Below are 17,536 nucleotides of genomic sequence, written 5' to 3' on the forward strand. Positions count from 1 at the left end.
AAGTTGGCAGGTAATAGTTGAAACTGGGAGAGGGGGAAGTGGTGAAGTGAAGAGCTGGGAAGTTGATTCCCCCCTTCTCTTGCTTCCATGGTCTTCTGTCCTCTCCTATCAGATTCCCCCTTCTCCAATCCTTTATCTCTTTCACCAATTAACTTCCCCTATTCATGTACCTGTCCAAATATATTTCAAACATTGCAATTGTACCCACCTCTACCACTTTCTCTAGCAGTTTATTATGCCTGTTTACCACCCTTTGTGTAGAAAAACCTGCCCTTCAGGTCCGCTTTAAGTCTTTCCCCTCTACCTTAAATGGATGCTTTACACTTTCCTACCCCAGGGAAAATGCTTTGCCTATAGCCCTCATGATTTTCATGCACCTCATAAGGTCTTTCTTCAGCCACCTCCTCTGCAGGGAAAATAGTCCCCATGATATCCAATGTTGCCTTGTCTTGGAAGCATCCAGCTGTTGTAAACTTACCTTATTTTTTTTTAAATTTGCAATGATTTTCCAAGGGAGAACAATATTAATGCCATCTTTTGAGAGTTAGTAAAGTGGTTTGGAAATTTTTTGCTGTTTGTATTGTGAGTCTATAAAATGATTTAATTTGGATCCCCATTTTCTAAGTTGTTTACTTTGCACTGTCCACTACATTTTCATTTACTTTTTATTTATTTAGAATACAACACTGAACAGACCTTTTCGGACCAACAAGCCATACCGCACAGCAAACCCATTATTTAACCGTAGCCTAATCACAGGGTAATTTACAATGACCAGTTAACCTACTAACTGGATGTCTTTGGACTGTGGGAGGATACTGGAGCGCCCAGAGGGAACCCACGCAGTCACATAGAGAACGTATAAACCCCTCCAGACAGTGGCGGAATTGAGTTCTGGACTGAAGCACCCCGAGCTGTTGTAGCTAACCCTACGCTAACTGTGACGCCCTGTGTGATTTTGTACTTTAAGGAGCAATTCATGGTTCTTTATCATTATGTTGCATATTCAGTGTAATGGTGTTTATGATATTTCAAATGCGTAATTACCTTGTTGCTTACATTTGAACAGGTGATCCTTGTACTGTCTCATCTCAGCTGGAGCTGGAAGAAGCTTTTCGCCTCTATGAGCTGAATAAGGACTCGGAACTGATCATTCACGGTGAGCTGAGATGCTTTTAGAATTTTAAACTTCCAGTATTATCCTGTAAGTGCTCTCTTATTATCCATCCCTGTATTTGATCTTGTTATTATTGTAAGACCTGACATTTTGTTCCTATTTGAAAGTTCAAGCTTGCAAGAGCCTTCAAATTTATTCAAGGGAGAAACTAGAACTGCAGTTGTATTTCTGATTTAGTTGTAGAAAGGTACAGCGCAGAAACAGGCCCTTCAGCCCATCTATGTACCTATCCAAACTTGCATACACAACTTGCACTGGCATCTTCCACATTCAGGACCCTCTTAGCAAAGAAGCTTCACCTCATGTTCCCCTTAATCCTTTTACCTTTCATCCTTAACTGATGACCTTTAATTGTAGTCCCGCCCAACCTCAGTGGGGGCGATGGGGGGGGGGAGCCCTGCCTGGATTTACCCTATCTATACCCCTCATAATTTTGTATACCACTATCAAATCTCATTCAGGAAAGGATAGGGCATGGCCAAGAATAATGCATTCCATTGATTACCTAGCCTGTTTCTTTCAATTGTTAAATTATTTTTACAACTGAGGGAGTGAATTCCATAGTTTGTGTTTGATTCATACTGTGATCCTGTTGGAACAAGCAATGTGGGCAAATGCAACTGGGCTAATTAGATAAAAATGCTAAATTTATTCTCGTTCAGGAAGTTTTGAATTTTTAGAGATTGAAGCATTTACGTAAGGCATTGAAGAAAATGTAATAAATTAATTGAATTTTATTAGTCTGCTTCCCTTTTGAGTAGATTGAACAAGGAAAGATGTAATGACAATGTAATTTATGTTGTAACTTTTTTAAAAAGGTATTCTGTTATTATTTGATGAGTTTCTTATTCCTCTATTTTATAGCTTATTGTCTGATCCAATTTCATTTACAGAAGTTTTACTGCCAGAGTTTCGAGGTTTCTTTTTTGAGGACTTCTGTCTTCCCACCTGTCAGGGGGTAGCACTATTTAGTAAAAAAAAAGCACATGACTCTCTGTACAGGATAATCTTGATTATTTCACTAATCCACTAAGACCAAAGTATTATAGTCACAAGCACATTGTGCAATAGGAAGTGTAATTATTCCGATGAAATATAAAAGTTCTTCCAGGAAATTATAGACCAGTGAGTGTTGCTTCAGTGTCGGTAAGTTGATGGAGAAGATCCTGAGAGGCAGGATTTATGAACATTTGGAGAAGTATAATATGATTAGGAATAGTCAGCATGGCTTTGTCAAGGGCAGGTCGTGCCTTACGAGCCTGATTGAATTTTTTGAGGATGTGAGTAAACACATTGATGAAGGAAGAGCAGTGGATGTAGTGTATATGGATTCCAGCAAGACATTTGATAAGGTACCCCATGCAAGGCTTATTGAGAAAGTAAGGAGGCATGGGATCCAAGGGGACATTGCAGTGGTTGTAGATGGGTCATATTCTGCATGGAGGTCGGTGACCAGTGGTATGCCTGAGGGATCTGTTCTTACTCTTTGTGATTTTTATAAATGACCTGGATGAGGAAGTGGAGGGATGGGTTAGTAAGTTTGCTGATGACACAAAGGTTGGGAGTGTTGTGAATAGTATGGAGGGCTGTCAGAGGTTGCAGCGGGACATTGATAGGATGGAAAACTGGGCTGAGAAGTGGCAGATGGTGTTCAACCCTGTTAAGTGTGAAGTGGTTCATTTTGGTAGGTCAAATATGATGGCAGAATATAGTATTAATGGTAAGACTCTCGGCAGTGTGGAGGATCAGAGGGATCTTGGGGTCCAAGTCCAGAGGATGCTCAAAGCAACTGCGCAGGTTGACTTTGTGGTTAAGAAGGCATATGGTGTATTGGCCTTTATCAATCGTGGAATTGGACTTGGGAGCTGAGAGGTAATGTTGCACCTATATAGGACGCTGGTCAGACCCCACTTGGAGTACTGTGCTCAGTTCTGGTCACTTCACTACAGGAAGGATGTGGAAACCATAGAAAGGGTGCAGAGGAGGTTTACAAGGATGTTGCCTGGATTGGGGAGCATGCCTTATGAAAACAGGTTGAGTGAACTCGGCCTTTTCTCCTTGGAGCGATGGAGGATGAGAGGTGACCTGATAGAGGTGTATAAGATGATGAGAGGCATTGATCGTGTGGATAGTTAGAGGCTTTTCCCCAGGTCTGAAATGCCTGCCACAAGAGGGCACAGGTTTAAGGTGCTTGGGAGTAGGTACAGAGGAGATGTCAGGGGTATGTTTTTTACGCAGGGTGAGTGCATGGAATGGGCTGCCAGCAACAGTGGTGGAGGCAGATACGATATGATCTTTTAAGAGACTTTTAGATAGGTGCGTCGAGCTTAGAAAAATAGAGGGCTATGGGTAACCTTAGTAATTTCTAAGGTAGGGACTTGTTCGGCACAACTTTGTGGGCCGAAGGGCCTGTATTGTGCTGTAGGTTTTCTATGTTTCTTTCAACATTAGTGTTAAGTAAACATGAGAGGCAAAATTGGTTGCAATAAATTAATTCCTTGTAATTATTTGGACACTGCCTAGTAGAAGCTTAGTGTTCTCCGTATTACTGCGTTCCCCAGTGGTGGTAATGTCCCATGATTCAGGACATTTACAAAGACAGGTGTGAAAAAAGGGCCCAAAGGATCATTGAGGACCCGAATCACCCCAACCACAGTCTATTCCAGCTGCTACCATCTGTAAAGCAGTACCGCAGCATAAAAGCAAGGACCAACAGGATCTGGGACAGCTTCTTCCTCTAATTAGCTCGCGCTGATTTGAGTGCATTTCTATCTTACATTGACTTTTCTATTTATTATAAATTACTATGATTGCACATTGCACATTTAGATGGAGACGTAACATAAAGATTTTTCCTTGTGTAGGTGAAGGATGTAAGAAATAAAGTCAATTCAATTCAGTTTTGTGAGCAATTGAGCCTCTAAAAAGGATTCGCCCACTTGGAAACTTTCATGTTTTATTGTTTTACAACATTGACTCACAGTGAATTTAATTTGGCTTTTTTTGACACTGATTAAATGTTGTAGAACTATAAAACATGGAAACTTCCAAGGGCGATGAATTACTTTTTATGTGCACTGTAGGAGCAGCCTGAGAAGGGCAGCTTTTGCACTTCCTGTGAATGTGTGTGTTTCCTCCCACACCCTGCGTGCTGGTAGGTACATGGCAAAAGAACTGGAAGTTGGGCTTGTGAGAATATTGCAGAGCTGCAGGGAAATAAGGAAGGGAGGATGGTGCTGATTGGGTTGCTTTGTTGTGTTTCTCGCTGTGCCTATTTCACACTTAAATTGTGTCAGAATTTGGTACTATCATAGAGATTCCTCCAACGTCACTGAATAAGCTCCGGTTAATTTTGTTAACGAGTTGAAGGTGTAGTAGTAAATCTGTTTCCAAAATACATATATGTCACCATATACTACCCTGAGATTAATTTTCTTTTGGGCATTCACAGTAAATACAAAGAAACACAAAAGAATCAATGAAAAACCACACATGACAGAGATGGACAAACAACCAATGTGCAATAGACAACAAACTGTTCAAATACAAAAAGAACATCAAAAATAATAAATAAATAATAAATATCAAGAACACAAGTTGTAAAGTGTTTGCAAGTGAGTCCATAGTTTTTGAAATCAGTTTAGTGTTGGGGTGATTGAAGTTATCCCCTCTGGTTCAAGAGTCTGATGGCTGAAGGTTAATAACTGTTCCTGAACCTGGTGGTATAGGTCCTGAGGCTCCTGTACCACCTCCCAGATGGCAACAGCGAGAAGAGACCATGGCCTGAATGGTGTAGTGTCTTGATGATGAATGCTGCTTTCTTGCAACAGCACTTCTTGTAAATGTGCTCGATGGTGGGGAGTAGGTTCAGCTTCTGAACTTTATCAGGCTAGGAGGAGATTACAAAATTAATTACTCTTTCTATTATATAATGTATTACTCCTGTTACCTGTGAATCATGTACTCAGTTGTATTGTTGAAAGTCAAATAGGGCATGTCTACTTGATCCTAACTGGATGTTCCTCTCCACAGTGTTTCCCTGCATCCCAGAACGGCCAGGCATGCCTTGTCCAGGTGAAGATAGTAAGTGTTTAAATTTTCCTTGTTTGTTTAATTCTCAAATCAATGTTCATTCTTGTATGCTGAGATAACTGAAACTCCTCAATGCTCAAAAGGTCAGGCTACATCTGCAAAAAAAGAAATAGCTAACATTTTGGTGAATTATTTTCTACCCTCAGATGTAGCCTAGCCTACTGAGTATTTACAACATTTTCTGTATTTATTCTGATTTTCCTCTTAGTCATTCAATGCTGAGGTTTTTAAATAATATTCATCCATCATTGTATTCCCCCTTGGAGTCAATGCTATGGTTCTATTGGCTTCATCCCAGATGCTCCTTGGGCAAGTTACTGAATTGAAAGTAGCTGCAAAGAAACCAGTTTTGTCCTATCATACACAATAATGCTAACTATACTGTTCAGAAGTTCCAAGTAAATTTATTACGGTGGTCGATGATGATCTTGTGATCGATGTTTAGAGATCTCTTGCGGGATGTAAGGGATAAATTTGTCCCGGTGAGGAAGATAAAGAATGGTAGGGTGAAGGAACCATGGGTGACAAGTGAGGTGGAAAATCTAGTCAGGTGGAAGAAGGCAGCATACATGAGGTTTAGGAAGCAAGGATCAGATGGGTCTATTGAGGAATATAGGGAAGCAAGAAAGGAGCTTAAGAAGGGGCTGAGAAGAGCAAGAAGGGGGCATGAGAAGGCCTTGGCGAGTAGGGTAAAGGAAAACCCCAAGGCATTCTTCAATTATGTGAAGAAAGAAAGAATGACAGGAGTGAAGGTAGGACCGATTAGAGATAAAGGTAGGAAGATGTGCCTGGAGGCTGTGGAAGTGAGCGAGGTCCTCAATGAATACTTCTCTTCGGTGTTCACCAATGAGAGGGAACTTGATGATGGTGAGGACAATATGAGTGAGGTTGATGTTCTGGAGCATGTTGATATTAAGGGAGAAGAGGTGTTAGAGTTGTTAAAATACATTAAGACAGATAAGTCCCCGGGACCTGACGGAATATTCCCCAGGCTGCTCCACGAGGCAAGAGAAGAGATTGCTGAGCCTCTGGCTAGGATCTTTATGTCCTCGTTGTCCACGGGAATGGTACCGGAGGATTGGAGGGAGGCGAATGTTGTCCCCTTGTTCAAAAAAGGTAGTAGGGATAGTCCAGGTAATTATAGACCAGTGAGCCTTACGTCTGTGCTGGGAAAGCTGTTGGAAAAGATTCTTAGAGATAGGATCTATAGGTATTTAGAGAATCATGGTCTGATCAGGGAGAGTCAGCATGGCTTTGTGAAGGGCAGATCGTGTCTAACAAGCCTGATAGAGTTCTTTGAGGAGGTGACCAGGCATATAGATGAGGGTAGTGCAGTGGATGTGACCTATATGGATTTTAGTAAGGCATTTGACAAGGTTCCACACGGTAGGCTTATTCAGAAAGTTAGAAGGCATGGGATCCAGGGAAGTTTGGCCAGGTGGATTTAGAATTGGCTTGCCTGCAGAAGGCAGAGGGTGGTGGTGGAGGGAGTACATTCAGATTGGAGGATTGTGACTAGTGGTGTCCCACAAGGATCTGTTATGGGACCTCTACTTTTCGTGATTTTTATTAACGACCTGGATGTGGGGGTAGAAGGGTGGGTTGGCAAGTTTGCAGACGACACAAAGGTTGGTGGTGTTGTAGATAGTGTAGAAGATTGTCAAAGATTGCAGAGAGACATCGATAGGGATGCAGAAGTGGGCTGAGAAGTGGCAGATGGAGTTCAACCCAGAGAAGTGTGAGGTGGTACACTTTGGAAGGACAAACTCCAAGGCAGTGTACAAAGTAAGTGGCAGGATACTTGGTAGTGTGGAGGAGCAGAGGGATCTCGGGGTACATGTCCACAGATCCCTGAAAGTTGCCTCACAGGTGGATAGGGTAGTTAAGAAAGCTTATGGGGTGTTAACTTTCATAAGTCGAGGGATAGAGTTTAAGAGTCGCGATGTAATGATGCAGCTCTATAAAACTCTGATTAGGCCACACTTGGAGTACTGTGTCCAGTTCTGGTCACCTCACTATAGGAAGGATGTGGAAGCATTGGAAAGGGTACGGAGGAGATTTACCAGGATGCTGCCTGGTTTAGAGAGTATGCATTATGATCAGAGATTAAGGGAGCTAGGGCTTTACTCTTTGGAGAGAAGGAGGATGAGAGGAGACATGATAGAGGTGTACAAGATAATAAGAGGAATAGATAGAGTGGATAGCCAGCGCCTCTTCCCCAGGGCACCACTGCTCAATACAAGAGGACATGGCTTTAAGGTAAGGGGTGGGAAGTTCAAGGGGGATATTAGAGGAAAGTTTTTTACTCAGAGAGTGGTTGGTGCGTGGAATGCACTGCGTGAGTCAGTAGTGGAGGCAGATACACTAGTGAAGTTTAAGAGACTACTAGACAGATATATGGAGGAATCTAAGGTGGGGGCTTGTATGGGAGGCAGGGTTTGAGGGTCGGCACAACATTGTGGGCCGAAGGGCCTGTACTGTCCTGTACTATTCTATGTTCTATTTTCTATTATCGAAGTACATATATATTACCATATAAAATAAATAAAGGCATCCGTTAGTCTTGCGAGACCATGGATCTGCGCCTGGAAAGTCTTCACTCTCCAGGGCGCAGGCCTGGGCAAGGTTGTATGGAAGACTGGCAGTTGCCCACGCTGCAAGTCTCCCCTCTCCACGCCACCGATGTTGTCCAAGGGAAGGGCAAGGGCTGATACAGCTTGGCACCGGTGTTGTTGCAGAGCACTGTGTGGTTAAGTGCCTTGCTCAAGGACACAACATGCTGCCATGGCTGGGGCTCAAACTCTCGACTTTCAGGTCGCTAGTCAAATGCCTTAACCACTTGGCCACGTGCCCCCACCATATAATTTTCTTGCGGGCATTCACAGTAAATACAAAGAAGCTCATGAGAATCAATGAAGAATTGTACAAAGATGAGCCAACAGCCAATGTGCAAAAGACAACAAAATGTGCAAATACAAAAAGGAGAAAAAATCAAAGTAATAAAAAAATGTAATATTGAGAAAATGAGTTGGAGTCCTCAAAAGAGTTCGGTGTTGGAGTGAGGGAAGTTATCCACTCTGATTCAGGAGCATAATGGTTGAAGTTAATAACCGTTACTGAACCTGGTGATGTGAGACCTAAGGCTGGAGTAAAGATCACACCTAAGCTCATGGCCTTGCATCACATTTAGGTATAATTATTAAGAAGCTTGCAGTTTGCCTTTCAACTTGTAAATGGTAATTTTTAAAAAGTGATCGGTCTTTGTTTGAAGAATGTCCTGGAAAAATATTAAGTTTTAGGAGTTTAACACAAGCATCTCGCTCTAAAAACCAGATGAGACTTAAACACGAGGAATTCTGCAGATGCTGGAAATTCAAGCAGCACACATCAAAGATGCTGGTGAACGCAGCAGGCCAGGCAGCATCTCTAGGAAGAGGTACAGTCGACGTTTCGGGCCGAGACCCTTCATCAAGATTAACTGAAGGAAGAGCTAGTAAGAGATGTGGGAGGGGGAGGGATGGAGCCAAGAGCTGGACAGGTGATTGGCAAAAGGGATATGAGAGGATCATGGGACAGGAGGCCCAGGGAGAAGGAAAAGAGAGAGGGGGGGAGAAAACTGCTAATGTCCCACCTCCCCTTCGTACCCCATCCGTTATTTATTTATATACACACATTCTTTCTCTCTCTCTTTTTTCTCCCTCTGTCCCTTTGACTATACCCCTTGCCCATCCTCTGGGTTTTTTCCCCTCCTCCCCCTTTTCCTTCTCCGTGGGCCTCCTGTCCGATGATCCTCTCATATCCCTTTTGCCAATCACCTGTCCAGCTCTTGGCTCCATCCCACCCCCTCCTGTCTTCTCCTTTCATTTTGGATTTCCCCTCCCCCTCCCACTTTCAAATCTCTTACTAGCTCTTCCTTCAGTTAGTCCTGACGAAGGGTCTCGACCCGAAACGTCAACTGTACCTCTTCCTAGAGATGCCACCTGGCCTGCTGTGTTCACCAGCAACTTTGATGTATGTTGCCAGATGAGACTGGTTGCTGCTGACAATGTTAGCTTGTGGTTGCTTATAATACCAAGGCTGCCAGTGACTCTGCAGAGCTGAACACTTTTGAATATCTGGAAGGTGATGCTGTGTTTTTGGATGATGTTACTAAAGCAGAGTGTGTATAATGTGACGCTGAGGAGTAGATCCTTGGCAACACCAGGCGACACATACTGGGGGGGAAGAGATCCATTGCAGTTAATAAAGCAGACAAACATTTATCAGACAAGTTTATTAGCCTAAATAGCACAGACTTGTTTCTGGTGTGTTCATATAAAGTGTAGATACATGATGGCTTTCTACTTGATGTACCCTCAGTGGCCACTTTATTAGGTACGTCGTACACCAAGTTAATGCAAACATCTAATCAGCCAATCGCATGACAGCAACTCAATGTATAAAAGCATGCAGACATGGCCAAGAGGTTCAGACTAGACATCAAAGTGGTGAAGAAATGTGATCTAAGTAACTTTGATCTTGGAATAATTGTTGGTGCCAGATGGGGTGGAATGGTGAAAAAACAAAATATCCCAGTGGGTGGCAGTTCTGTGGGTGAAAAACGCCTTGTTAGTGAGAGAGGTCAGAGAAGAATAGCCAGACTGGTTCAAGTTGACAGGAAGATGACAGTATTTCACATAACCACACATTACAATACTGGTGTGCAGAAGAGCATCTCTGAACACACAATGTGTCAAAGCTTGAAGTGCTTGGGCTACAAAACTGAAAGATCACAAAAATACCCATGAACCACTTAATTTGACACAGGAGGTTCCTAATAAAATGATCACTGAGTGTATTTGTGAACTGAGACTGTAACTTTTTTCTATTAAATTGTATCTCATCTGCCATAACTTCATTCTTAATACTATTTGGTTTGAGGAATTGTCTACACTTTAGTGTTGAGAACCTGAGTTCTGCATATGAAATCTGATAACATTTTGCTTCTGTGGCCATGAAACTTGGAATTGTTGCCACAATTATTCAATCCATCTGGCATGGACTTCATTTTCTAAATATTCGACTGCATCTTAAATGATGGCAAAACTGCATTGCCCATAATGCCATGCAGAGTCTATCATTTTATTATAGAGTTTTCCCTTAGTATAGGATTTAATTTACCTTTAACTAATTTGAAGCTGTACTTGTCACATGCCCTGTAAGGTTTACCTTTCCTACACTGTTAACTTTTCGCCTCTAATGCTGAAACATTGAGGTGATATCAGGTTTTCCACAAATTCTAGATTATTCTTGAGAGGGTGGAAAAGGATGCCTCCCAAACGTCCCATAATTACTTTGACCCCATAACATCTGGCAAGTGGTACCGTAGCATTAGGACAAGTGCTATTAGGACAACTGCCACAACCCTGGTCTCATCACTTGTGAAGCACCAGCAGCATTATGCTGTCTACTTTTTAACTTGTATTGTAAATCCACCTAATGCTAAATGGCAATTTTCTGCAATATATTTTATCATTTGTTAATTTATTTGTGGTAATATTACTTTGCGTATGAGATATGTATTGTGTTGTGCACCTTGGTCTGGAGGAACATTATTTTGTTTGGTGTTATACATTTATATGGTGGAATGTCAATGAATTGAATTTGAAAAATGAGGGAAGTGGGGTTGAAGGAAGAGTGGAAGTACCTTCTAAGACCCTCAACACGGAAAAGTCTGTTCTTGCTGTAGCCTGCTATTATGTTTCAAAATGAGTACTTCATTTTCCCAGCAGGAAGTTTAATTTGCTGCAACAGCAAGATGCTGCAGGAACTCAGTTGTCCATGGAGGGAAATTGACAGTCGACATTTTGGATTCAAGTTCAAATTCATTGTCATTCAATTATACCCATGTATAAAGCTGAACAGAACAGCTTTCCTCTGAGACCAAGTTGCAAAACACACTGCATACGTCGCACACACAAAATAATATTAACACAGATAATAAAAATATTTTGTAGGTAAACAAATTGACATAAAGAGCATATACAACATATACAACCGTATACTGCCTCTGGTGTTGTCGTAAATAATGTGTATTTGTGGTAACCGGGTATTCAGGAGTCTCAGCCTGGGATGAAGAAGCTGTTACCCAGCCTAACAGTTCTTGTTTTTATACTCAGTATCTTCTACTTGATGCTAGGAGGTCAAAGAGATTGTCGGAAAGATGGGAGGAGTCCTTGGCAAAGCTGAGGGCTCTGCCAATGCAGTCTTCACAATCATTGCAGGGTCTTGTGGTCAGGTGCCTTGCAATTCCCATACCAGGTACTGGTACAGCTGGTCAGGACTCTTGAAGCTGCTCTGGTACAATGTGTTCGGAATGGGGATGGGAAACCTAATCACCTCTATCTCCTCAGAAATGGAGATGTTACTGAGCTTTCTTGACTAAAGTGGTGGGTTAAGACCATTGTCCAGTGTAAATTATACTTGGGCCAACAAAAACTTTAATTTTTTTGCATCATTTTCAGAATCGATATACAGACGAGGTGCTCGTCGCTGGAGAAAGCTGTACTGTGTAAATGGACATACTTTCCAAGCCAAAAGATTCAACAGAGTGAGAATTACTGATCTCTCATTTTAAAGTGTCCCCATCAAGCTCAGAGATGGGGAATGTAACAATTTCCCCCCACTTTAATACTTATTTCATCTTGATGATCAAGATATAACCTGGATTACAACTGGTGTGAGTTGTTGAAAGGTTTAACAGAATCCTATTTACAAGTGGTAAATGCAGTGGCCAGTCTCACTCTTTGAATCAGTATTAAAACAGAGCATACATTAAAGCTGAGCTTGCTAGAGCTAATGGAGGAAGCCTTTTAACTAGTTTATTTGTGAAACTGGTAAGGCAGCATCTATGGAAATGAATAAACAGTCAATGTTTCGGACTGAGACCCTTCTTTAGGACTGGAAAGGAAGGGGGAAGCTGCCAGAATAAAAAGGTGGAGAGAGGGAAAGGTGTACAAGCTGGAAGGTGACAGTTGAAGTCCAGTGAGTGGGAAAGGTAAAGGGTGAAGAAGGAATCTGATAGGAGAGGAGGGTAGACCATGTGAGAAAGGGAAGAAGGAGGGGCACCACAGGGTTGTGATGGGCCGCTGATGAGAAGAGGTAAAAGGCCAGAGTGGGGAATGGAAGAGGGGGAGCGGTTGGGAGAAATTACCAGAAATAGAAATCGATGCTCATGCCATCAGGTTGGAGGCTCCCTAAACAGAAAGTGTGGTGATGCTCCTCCACCCTGAGAGTGGACCTCCTCTTGGCAAAAGAAGAAGCCATGGATCAACATGTTGGAACAGGAATGGGGATAGGAATTAAAATGCTTGGCTATTGGGTATTTCCTTTTTTGGTGGATGAAGTGTAAGTGCTTGACAAAACAGTACCACAATTTACGTTGGGTCTCACCAATGTAAAGGAGACAGCATCAGGAGCACTAAACAGAATTGCAGGTGAAGTATTGCTTCATCTGAAAGGACTGTTTGGGGCTCCGAGCGGATGTGAGGGAGGAGGTGAATGGGCAGGTGTAGCATTGCACATAAAAGTTGCTGGTGAACGCAGCACGCCAGGCAGCATCTCTAGGAAGAGGTAGAGTTGACGTTTCGGGCCGAGACCCTTCGTCAGGACTGAAACGTCGACTATACCTCTTCCTAGAGATGCTGCCTGGCCTGCTGCGTTCACCAGCAACTTTTATGTGTGTTGTTTGAAATTCCAGCATCTGCAGATTTCCTCGTGTCTGAGGTGTAGCATTACTATCACTTGCAGGGACATGTGCCAGGTGGGAGATTGGGGGGGGGTAGGGACGAATGGACGAGGGGATCACAGAGGGAGCGATCCCTATAAAAAGCAGAGAGTGGGAGGGGAGGTAAAGATGTGTTTGATGGTTGGGATCCTGTTGAAGATGTCGGATAGGTTAACATATGAGGAATATTTGATGACTCTGAGCCTTTACTTGCTGGGGTTGAGGAAAATGAAGGGGATCTCTTTGAAACCTATTGAATCTTGAATGCCGAGTCAGAGTGGACTTGAGCGAATGTTTCCTGTATTGGGGACTCTTGGACCAGAGGGCACAGCCTTAGAATCAAGGGGCATCCCTTCAGAATAGATGTGGAATTTTTTTAGCCGGAGGGTGGTGAATCCGTGGAATTTATGGCCACAGATGGGTATATTTAAAGCAGAGGTTGTTCTGGTCTAATAAAGATCCTAAGACATAGGAGCAGAATTAGGTCATTCAGCCCATCATGTCTGCTCACCATTAGTAAGTGTCTTAATGGGTGCAGGGAGAAGGCAGGAGAATGGGTTGAGTGGGATAATAAATCAGCCAGGATGGAATGGTGGAGCATTCTCAATAGGCTGAATGGCCTAATCTGCTCTTGTGTCTTAAGGTCTTAGAGTCTTAATTTATTATAACACTTGGCCAGATCCTGAGTTGATATAGGATTGTATTTCAACGATTTTCAATAAATATTTTCGTAGATTTTGACCAGGCACTTAGAGATAAATTCTTGCCTTACTTTCTCTAGAGGGGTCAGTTAAGTGTATTGATTCAGGCGCGAGTATGTAGGGTTTCAAGAGCACTGAAAATATTAATGCAGGCTTCATTGTTTTATATCTTGCCACTGAGGTGCACTGATACAAAGTAAAGTATTAAAATCAAATGAAAATTAAAAAATGAATTTGCTAAAAATCTGAAAAGCAAGAAATTGCTGGAAACGCTCGGTAGGTAAGGCAGCATCTGTAGAGAGAAATAGAAAAACTATTCCATTGAAGACAGGAGAAAGGTGTAAATTAGGTGGACAGTTACCCATCCATAATAAAAGAGAGTGGAATGGGTTCAGGAGAAGGCTGTTAAGTATTTATTTGATTGAAAAATTTGATTTTTAAAATAAAAATTTACCTCATTCAACACTCGAGCAATGATTGTGTTTTCCACCAGTTAAGATAAGTTTTGAAATTAATTTGGGTTTTCAGCTATAATTTTTTAAATGTTATTAATAGTATAGTAACCAATGTGCCTTTTCATTTCCCTCCCTTTAGCGTGCACATTGTGCATTTTGTACTGATCGGATCTGGGGCCTAGGTCGTCAGGGCTATAAATGCATCAACTGTAAGCTTCTGGTCCATAAGAAATGTCACAAGCTGGTCACAATTGAATGTGGACGTCACACTGTAAGTCCTTTTATCCTTTTAAATATATTTTCAAATTTTAACTGAACTCCTGTTTGTTCATGGAGAGGAAAGTGGCTCAAATTAAAATGGCCACTCATTCAGGTAATCTTGATTTGGCAAGAAGCGCATTGCTTCACAGGCTGCAGGATCTGTTTTATGCAAAAGCTTTGTAGATTGTTATGAATCAGCAATTAATGGAAGATGCTGAATGAGGTGTCCAACATCAGAGTAACATACTGTACAAAATGCTGGAGTAATTTAGAAGATCAGGCAGCATCAATAGCAAGGATTAAACAGTCGACAGGTCCTGATGAAGACTTGTGATCTGAAATATTCCTTTATTCCTTTCCAAAGATGCTGACTGACCTGCTGAGTTCTTCCAGCATTTTGCATGTTACTTTGGATTTTCAGCATCTGTAGAATTTTTTGTGCTTGTGCCCAACAGCAGTTGATTTTATTTGCTTGTTACCATTGTTCTTAAGTATGACACCAAATGAAAATATTTAAATCAAATTGGATTTTAAAAACTTTAAAGCATTCCCATTGATTTCATGAGAATCGTTTTCTGTGGATAAAAGCCATGTTTTGAAGCAAACTATATTCCAGCTCGTGATAGCTGTAAATTATAAACGCAAGAGACTGTGCAGATGCTGGAAATTCAGAGTAACACATATAAAATGATGCAGGCATTTCACAAAGAACAACCTTTATACAGGTGCTGTGCCCAAAATGTGAAGCAATTTTCAGATGAGTGTCAGTATTTTTATTCTCCTGTTTATCTTTGTTTTCATTTATTTTCATGGCTGCTCTCACTCTATCAGATTACATGATAATGAAGTGGCTTCAACTAGACATAAATTATTGCAGACATATTTTTCTGTATGGATTGTTCAGTTACTGGTGCCAGTGATTGTGACAAGTCTCTTTGTTTAATTGTATACTAAAATATTTGTTTTTGATAGAGACATTTCTTTTGGAATTTCTTTAGCCAGATGGTGAAATCTGTGAAATTCATTACCACAGAGGGCTGTGGAGGTCAAGTCATTGAGTATATTTTAAGTGGAAGTTAGGAGGATGGTGTTCAGAGGGATAATAAATCGGCAATGATGGAGCAGACTCCATCATGGCTGATTTAGACAATAAGACATAGGAGCAGGATTGGGTCATTCAGCCCATTAAGTCTGCTCCCGCCATTCCATCATGGCTGATCCTGGATCCCACTCAACTCAATTCACCAGCCTTCTTGCCACATCCTTTGATGCCTTGACCGATCAGGAGACGATCTACTTCTGCCTTAAATATACCCACGGACTTGGCCTCCCCCACAGACTGTGGCAGAACATTCCATGGTTCACCATTCTCTGGCTTAAAAAAAAATCCTCCTCACCTCTATTCTAAAAGGTCACCCCTCGGTTTTGAGGCTGTGCCCTTTGGATACCCCCACTATAGGAAACATCTTCTCCATATCCACCCTATCTAGTCCTTTCAGGATTCGGTAGGTTTCAATGAGATTTTCCTCCCCCCCCGCCCCCCCCCACATTCTTCTAAATTCCAGTAAGTACAGGCCCAAAGTGGCCCAATGCTCCTCATATGTTAACCTCTTCATTCCTGGAATAATCCTCGTGAACTTCCCCTGGACTCTCTCCAATGACAACACATCCTTTCTAAGATATGGGGCCCAAAACTGTTTATTATCCCTTTCAAACCCAAGCTGTAAGACAAGGGTTCGATTCTTGCCACTGCCTATTTGTATGTTCTCCCTGCAACTACGTGGGTTTCTTCCTCATGCCTCGGTTTCCCTTCACATTTCAAAGATGTATGGTTAGGAGTAGTAAGTTGTGGGCATGCTATGTTGGTGCCAGAAGTGTGTTGACACATGCGGGCTGCCTCGCCAATTTGATTTGCCACAAGCGACACGTTTCTCTGTAATTTTTTATCTTTAAGTGGTCAAATTGTAGTTACTGTTTCTGTTGGTTAGTCCTCATTGCAAACTTGTATTGAGTCATAGAGAAGTACAGCACAGAAATAGGCCCTTCAGCCCATCTAGTCCATGCCGAAACTATTTAAACTGGCTACTCCCACCAACCTGCACCAAGACCATAACCTTCCACATTCCTACTATCCATGTACCTACAGTATGCAAACTTCTCTTAAACAATGAAATCAAGCTTGCATGCAGCACTTGTGCTGGCAGCTCATTCCACACTCTCGTGATCCTCTGGGTGAAGAAGTTTTCCCTCATGTTCCCCTTAAACTTCTCACCTTTCACACTTAACCCATGATCTCTGGTTGTCATCCTACCCAACCTCAGTGGAAAAAGCCTCTTTGATACCCCTCATAATTTTGTATACCTCTATCAGGTCTCCCTTTGAACTTCTACATTCTCAGCGATTAAAGTCTTAATCTTTTCAATCTTTCCTCCAGACCCAGCAACATCCTTGTAAATTTCCTCTGCACTCTTTCAACCTTGTATACATCTTTTCTGTAGTTAAATGACCAAAACTGCACACAATACTCCAAATTAGGCCTCACCAATGTCTTGTACGACTTCAACATAACATCCCATCTTCTGTACTCAGTAACATACATCAAAGTTGCTGGTGAACGCAGCAGGCCAAGCAGCATCTATAGGAAGAGGCGCAGTCGACGTTTCAGGCCGAGACCCTTCGTCAGGACTAACTGAAGGAAGAGTGACTCTTCCTTCAGTTAGTCCTGACGAAGGGTCTCGGCCTGAAACGTCGACTGCGCCTCTTCCTATAGATGCTGCTTGGCCTGCTGCGTTCACCAGCAACTTTGATGTATGTTGCTTGAATTTCCAGCATCTGCAGAATTCCTGTTGTTTCTGTACTCAGTACATTGATTTACGAAGGCCAATGTGCCAACAGCTTTCAATGACCCTATCTGCTTTTGACATCACTTTCAATGAATTTGCGGATCTGTAATCTCAGATTCCTTTGTTCTATTACATTCCTCAGTGCCCTGGTTGGTCTTACCAAAGTCCAAAACCTCGAACTTTTCTGCATTAAATTCCATCTACTATTTTTCAGCCCATTTATCCAGCTGATGCAGATCCCT

General features: G+C 42.1%; 1 protein-coding gene across 1 annotated transcript in view; it reads left to right on the forward strand.

Annotated features, from left to right (window-relative positions):
- Positions 1-17,536, forward strand: part of prkci (protein kinase C, iota) — a 129,433-nt gene that overhangs the window by 52,108 nt on the left and 59,789 nt on the right. Inside the window, exons 3-6 of the mRNA XM_063045310.1 lie at positions 1,070-1,159; positions 5,210-5,260; positions 11,773-11,858; positions 14,330-14,461. Coding sequence (XP_062901380.1) covers positions 1,070-1,159; positions 5,210-5,260; positions 11,773-11,858; positions 14,330-14,461 — 359 coding nt within the window. The remainder of the gene's footprint in view (positions 1-1,069; positions 1,160-5,209; positions 5,261-11,772; positions 11,859-14,329; positions 14,462-17,536) is intronic.

Source organism: Mobula hypostoma, chromosome 4, assembly GCF_963921235.1.
Source record: "Mobula hypostoma chromosome 4, sMobHyp1.1, whole genome shotgun sequence".
Taxonomy (NCBI): domain Eukaryota; kingdom Metazoa; phylum Chordata; class Chondrichthyes; order Myliobatiformes; family Myliobatidae; genus Mobula; species Mobula hypostoma.